The sequence below is a fragment of the Solea solea genome, chromosome 6 (assembly GCF_958295425.1).
Source record: "Solea solea chromosome 6, fSolSol10.1, whole genome shotgun sequence".
Taxonomy (NCBI): Eukaryota; Metazoa; Chordata; class Actinopteri; order Pleuronectiformes; family Soleidae; genus Solea; species Solea solea.
The window spans coordinates 16,656,899-16,663,811 of NC_081139.1; the positions used below are offsets into that span (position 1 = coordinate 16,656,899).

At 38.8% G+C, this 6,913-nt stretch overlaps 1 protein-coding gene across 1 annotated transcript; it reads right to left on the minus strand.

Moving 5' to 3' along the window:
• Positions 1-1,732: 1,732 nt before the first annotated feature.
• On the minus strand, positions 1,733-6,045 carry mdfic2 (MyoD family inhibitor domain containing 2). The gene is made up of 4 exons (XM_058632103.1): positions 5,954-6,045; positions 5,763-5,858; positions 4,303-4,524; positions 1,733-2,075 (listed from the first exon to the last, which is right to left on the minus strand). The coding sequence occupies exons 2-4, from the start codon at positions 5,848-5,850 to the stop codon at positions 1,828-1,830; spliced, it is 558 nt and encodes a 185-aa protein (XP_058488086.1). The 5' UTR covers positions 5,851-5,858; positions 5,954-6,045; the 3' UTR covers positions 1,733-1,827.
• Positions 6,046-6,913: the final 868 nt, after the last annotated feature.

The following is a 6,913-nucleotide window of genomic DNA, read 5'->3' on the forward strand; positions in this document are numbered from 1 at the left end:
ACAGTGGACACTGAAAAACAGGATCCTTCCTTGACACTGAGAATCATCCACAGATCATTATGTAGGAGCTGTACACCGTTTATAAATTGTTATTCTAATTCAGGCTTCACACCTATGACTGTATAGAGTTAACAACAGGGCTAGTGTATGTCAGAATAAAAGTTTTATTTTTTTCCTGCTCCTTCCATTTTGCAGACATTGCGTAAATGTAACAAAGCGACTATTGAGTGACAGACTAGAAGGGGACATGTCAGATTTGTTTTAACAGCCAACAGAATAAGAAAGTTGCCATTTCAAATGGCAGCAAACAGCATTATCTGCAGTGTTTCAATCTGTGGTGTCACACCTACAGCGCTCACACACATTCATTATCTGACAGTTTGGCGTTATAATTATCCATTCAGCATGGCTTACTAACTTCCTCCATTTTGTGTTGACAAAGAAAATATTGCACAGTTTACTTAAAAGGGCCACGGGTCAATAGATAAGAGCGACATTATTTTTACTGTACATGGATTGAATGCACTTATTGTAAATTGCTTGGGACAAAATGCACAAGGTAAATGAATGCAACGTGTAATGTATTTACTATTTTTCAGATAAAAACATTGACCGGCCCACAACCCGTTTTATTTCATAACCTCATCCACCATCTTGACAGATTTACGTTTCATTTGAAGTGACATAAAGTTAAAGCAATTAACACTGGAGACATTGATGCTAAACCACGGTTACATTTGCATTTGTACTTTGTAACAGCATTGGAAAGCCAACAGAGCTGCTCTCAGGCAGACATTTAATATGCCATAGCAGGAAATGCATATAGCATATGTGATTAATAACATCAGTAGTGCTTTCAGTTTCTGGCTCTGCTGTGCATGCTGGCTACAAAAAACCCCAGAAAACTGAACTATTGTTAACATTTTAGCACCACATTACTTTTTTTGATGGCTAAAATAATATGGATTCACTTCAAAAATGGTCTAGTGTGTAAAATGTAGGTTTCATTATTTGCATTTGGCGGAAATTGAAGGTAAAACAATTTTCGTTAAATGTGTGTGTGCAATTATTATGAATGACTGTTTTTCATTATAGAACAGAGGTCTCAAACACGCAGACTTGTAAATGTATTTAACATAACATTAGATATGAGCATTTTATTGTTTTTAATTGCAGTTAAATTAAATTATTATATTATTTGATTTTTGATTCACATTTTTCATTGTTTTTGTTCTTATTGTGAACTGTGTATCGTTCCATAGTGTAACAAACACTTTTACTTTGAAATTCTTAAATCACGATTTTAAGCTTATTTCCCATATAGTTAAACTTAGCGCATAGTTTTTTTTCCCACATGACACTCATTGGCCCTCAGGTATTTTTGAGTTTGAGACCCCTGACCTAGAATGAGCCTTTTATATTAATATCAGGATCCGTGTCAGCGCTATAGAGGCCGTCATTTTGTACAAGTATGTTTTTACAATAGACCCACAATGGACAAACAAAAGATATTTTGAGTTTTGATGTCCACATAAACACACTTGTGTTGAGGGACATTCATTTGCAACATGCAACTTCACCAACAAATGTTGTTAATTTTACACACTATACCTTATATACATTAAACATACATCACATGCACATATAGATGCATTACATGGATATTTTACTTCAGTTGAATGTCACAAATGTTACAATAACCAGTGACCGCTTTAATGTTCTTCATATTTATATGTATTTTCGCTTTTGGAAATCCTCCCCTTCACATGAGTCAGTCTGATCTTTGATAATCCAGCCAGTTCCTTATTGTGATTAAGTTGTCTGCAACTAGTGGTAGCATATTTCGGAAACCTCCATAGCCAGCTCCAGGCAATCACTTCCATCTTGACAGGCACTAAGCAGACCACAGTCCCAGTCAACGCGTGAGTCATCGTCCGAGCTCGGTAAAGACTCCTCCACTTGTCTGTAGTTGGGGCAGCAGTTATGAGCAACTCTCTCGCAGGAAGCAGGTAACATGAGGATCATATCATAGAAGCGGCAGAAGAGGCAATTTAGGACAATTCCTGCGCAGTCAACTGGGGGAGACACGTCCAGTTAGGAAGTTTTCTGTACTGTATTTATCCAACATTATATGTTTTGAGGGGCTTCATAAAAGATCCTAACCCTTTCACACTTTTGTGTGATGTGTAAACCTATCTTAGGAGGATAAATCATTCGTGTTGCGATTAGAGCAGCCTGTCTTCACTTATATCTTATAACATTTTAAAAGCCTCCTATGCTTCCTAAATGCATGCATAATTTAGGAAATCATGCCTCACCCCCTTACAGAGAGACGAGCAAGAAAGCGGTTTTGAGACATAATCAATTACTACAAGTCTCTCTTGTATACTTTGCCATGAGCAATTCCAACTTGTGGTGTGGTTGCAGGGAGACAGTGTTGTGTGTTTTCCCGGCAGCCTTTGCCAAATGGTGCCCCCACGGGTGCTATGAAGTGTGAGATCATCGTCAGACGCTGACCATGAACAGACAGTTGCTTACGGAAGACATGTCACAGGAATGACGTATGTTACAAAGGAGTTAGAGATTATATAGCCTACTTACATTTTGACAAATAATCATGTTTTAAGAGCACCATTGATGGACATATTACATATTCGTATGACGATGAATTCACTGCTTTTTCTCCTGAGTCATGGATGACCAGAGTTATGACAATTTTAATTCATTCAGCAGCTTCTGCATGGGCGAGCAGAATAAATATATATTACACACATGCTTCACGACAATGAAGTATGACAATTGAAGTATGTGTGCTACTCAAGGTTCTTCAAGGATTCTATCAGCTGTTAGATGGCATTAAAGCTTGAGACACAAAAAATTGTTTGGATTGAGATACAGGTTGGGTTTCATTAGAACTCACTCTGACAGCTGACAGCTTTAGACGTAAAAAACTGGCCCAAACAGCACTTTAATCTGCAGCAAAGCCAAAAAACGTATTTGGCTCAGCCCCAAAATTAGACATATAATCCAGGAACTGAGATCTACAGCTGCAAAAACAAAACTTCATCTGTGTAGGCAGTGGTCAAGTGGTAAGAAGGTGACAATGGCCAAACATAATCTTTAGGTTTTGAAAATCATGTCAAAATCTTAGTGCAAGACAAAGGATGAGGGTTATAATCCACAATGGCTGTAAATCAGCCAATCATCTGAGTTCCAGCAGCTGAACCAGGAAATATATCTACCAATCATTTTTTGATTTACAACCACTGGGTGGACTCGTTGGCACAAGCATGAAAGAGGATGTCATCAAGCTAAAAATCGGGATTACATAAATCTATCTGTTTTGAGTGATGTGATGGGAGGAGCCAAAGCAGGGCAACACAGGAGGTGCCAGAGTCACAGGTGTTCTGGATCGAACCATAAACGGGGTTATAGTGTCGCAAAACCTTACACGTGCACAGTAGAATACCTTGTGGGAAAATTAAATATTAAATCCTATATTTTTAGGACCAAAGACATAACTTTCAAGCGTTTATTCAATCAGATTTGACTGCTGATTACATTTATGCAGTGAAGTTATGGCTGTCTGTTAGTTGGAAACAGCTGTTTGGAGACATTACCAAGATGGCTGCCAAGTAGCAAGAGTTTCCTAGAACGCAGAGTAAAAGTCAGATGTATAAACTGGAGTTTATCAAAGAAGTCCAGGAGCCAAAAAACATTCTGAAACCACATGTCTTTTCTTGTCTTTTCAATACTGGGTAATGTAGAATATTTCTAAACTGCGATGCACATCCTATGAGAAGAAAGTGAATAAGGATATTTCTTAAAATGTTGAACTATCTCTTTAAATAAAAGTAGTAATATTAAAATGACTATTTAAATATTTCATGTAATACAAGTGCATGAGAACAAACAGTCTGCGGTGTAATTATTAATGCTGCTGCATGTACAGAAGTGAGTCAACTTTGGTGGCCATTTTTTCACATTAGTCTTTCTCTTTTAAATGTAGTTTCAGTATCTTAATTATTAACACGTTTTCATAATTGAGCACCATGAGCTGTCTTTAAGCATCTTCACAGCATGGCGAGGCATAAAGCTTTTTTTGGCATCACAGCATTATTCTGCACATGCAACTGTTTATTTCATTAGTAGGAGGAGTTGTGTTTGGGTGAAAAAGTTATTTTCAAAATAGTTTAAAGGAGGTTTTGTTCATTATTTCCCCGAGATGCTTCCAAACTGTGTTTTTAAAGGATATCAGAAGACATCAGACGCGGGGGTTGAATGAGGACTGGTGTTACTAACCTCCCATGTTGCTCTGCTGAGAGGGAGACAGAGAGTCGGTGCTGGAGGATGCTGCAGAGGAAACTCTCTTCAGGTACATTTTCAAAGAGAACAGAGGGGTAGAGGATCTGTCGCACTCTCTGGACCTCTGAGCTTCGGTCTCTCTACTCGTGTCCCCAGGCTCAGATTCTGCTGTCGAATCGAATCTCCAGTTGCTGACTTGAGCTTCACTTTGGACCCTGTCTGTCCAAGAGACACAATTAAAGATCATATCTATTAGTAACAGGCAAATCTGTGAAAAACAACCCAGTGTATGTTGCAAGGCGGAAACAAAACACTGACACAACAGGCACTGAATGAGCCGTCCTGGTTTGCATAACCAGACACAGTGGAAAAGAACATGACTTGAACCTGATACAAAACAAATCTGATTTTAAGCGATCTGATTTGACTAAATAAAACCTGACAAAATAACATGATACAACAACAGTGGAAACCTGAGATAAAGCCATTAACCTCACAGCAAAGACTCTCACAGGTGTTTTTAATTACTCTAGCCGAGTAGACTTGGTCAGGTTAAGGAAGAGTAAATTTAATGTTCCAAATCTTACGACCTCTCTGTGTTTTTTCTTTTCCCTGTGTATGTGTATGTGTCTGCATGCGAGTGTGAGGTGGGTAGCAGGTGTGCTTGTTTGAGTGAATGACATGTGTGAGAGTCCAGGTGGATCCGGAGAGCTGATTGGTCCTGCACAGGAGGTTCCGGTATAAGAGGCCTGATCGTCCCAGCTGCAGTGGACTTCCTTGAACCACTCACAGGCAGCAGACATTTATGTGCTTGTTTTTAATAAACCTTTAAAATGGGAAGAGGGAATCTCCTTAGTGTTGGACAGCCATGAGGTGAACTAAGTGTTGTGTTAGTTGTAAATGGTCCTGTTGTTATATTTTGAGTTAGCCACTGGACAAGTGTCACAGCCTTGCAACTTTGTTATTTTTGCCTTTCTTATTGTTGGTGGTAATCACTTCAGAGTGTTGCTGTTGACTACGCCTGGTCTTCAGTGATGCACTAACTTCAGTGTTTAAAGTCGCCTTGAGCTCGACAAGCCACTGAAGACTAGTGAGAGCAGATCATCCATGTCCAATGACAATTAGCTGATAGAGAAGTTTGGCCTGCCTGCATACTATGCATTTTTCAGGTTTTAATGCAGTGTTATGCTGAGCCACACTCACTCATTAGATACTGAAGCTACTCAGAGTGATAGATCTCATGATAATTTTACTTCATGTTTTAATCAGAATGCACACTGAATTTTGCAGCACATCAGAACAATCCAACAGAAAACACTGTCACAATTTTAAAACTGCATGTAAGCAAGCAACTGATAAAATCCATTTGCCTCATGGCTGCAAAATACGATTACTTTGGGAAAGGATTCCAACACAACACAAACGTGAAATACAGCTTGTACTTCTGCAGAACTTACCTCCTCTCACCCAGCAAGAGCTCTCCTTGGCAATGTTTACTCTCCCTTTGTCTTTAACCTCAGCTCTGAGTGTCATTTCATCTGCCATCTGGTCCACTTCATCACAAAAAAGAAAATGTTTTTAGTATGGTTTACGTCAAACCAAAGACATGAGGCAACACATTTGAGGACAACGCGATGTGCATTCTTACCACAGCTCGTTGTCTTCTCACTCTTGTGTGCTCTCAGGACGCGTCTGCGACATAGTCTTCGGATTCTGGCTCTGGAAGCGGCTATTTACTCCTGTAAAAGCAGAGAGCATCAAGGACAATTTATCCTTTACACTGCACAGCGTCCATTTGGCCTGCTGCCGACTGTGCTGTACTGTAAGCCTCGCCAATGTTCCAATGACGTTGGCAATAACACTTGAGATCTGCTGCTGTCAAAGCATCACAGAGACAAAGTCAAAAACATTGGTTTGACTTATCTCACCCTATAAAAAAGACAATGCGGCCAAAAGCTAAGTGCAGTGCATCATATAATATGTGGAAGCACCACTTTAAAATATAATTCCCTTTAAGACAAATTGATTACAGAGCAATTAAGACACAATACAGAGATGATGGGGAATGATGTTGTGGGAGAGATCAGCATATATCAGAATTTTTGGAGGATTGATAGTCTGGGCTGCACAATTCTGGAAATTACAAAAATCCCAATGTTGATAGAATGTTGATAGAATCTGATTTGGGTTCACTGCTAATACAAATGCAGAAAGTGAGAAGCCTATGTAGAAAGAAATTGAATAGATCATTTTCACTATAACATGCTTTTATTGAAAAAGACAAATTAACACCGTTTAACAAAAACCTTCCTTACTGCCTTGATGGTTGAAATAAAAACATGAAAATGCATGTTGCATGTTATACTGTATTATCATGCCTCTGCATTCTAATTTGCTAAACTTCTATACAAGAGAAAAGAAAATGGTTGACAAGTTGAGTTCAAACTGTTACATTTTCAGTTTCAATTAACTTTAAGGTTTTCCAACCACAGTTTTTTTTTCAGTGTATGAGGGACACATTTAAGCAAAGTGTGCTGGGCTTTTGGGAGAAAACTATGAAAAAAACAAAACAACTATCTACCTTTATGGCATAAGTTCATCGCCAAAC

Coding starts and splice junctions, on each gene's coding strand:
- mdfic2 (XM_058632103.1), bottom strand. CDS start 5,850: ATGGCAGATGAAATGACACTCAGAGCTGAGGTTAAAGACAAAGGGAGA. Junction 4,525..5,762: donor CTCTTGCTGGGTGAGAGGAG/GTAAGTTCTGCA, acceptor TCTCTTGGACAG/ACAGGGTCCAAAGTGAAGCT. Junction 2,076..4,302: donor TCAGCAGAGCAACATGGGAG/GTTAGTAACACC, acceptor TGTCTCCCCCAG/TTGACTGCGCAGGAATTGTC.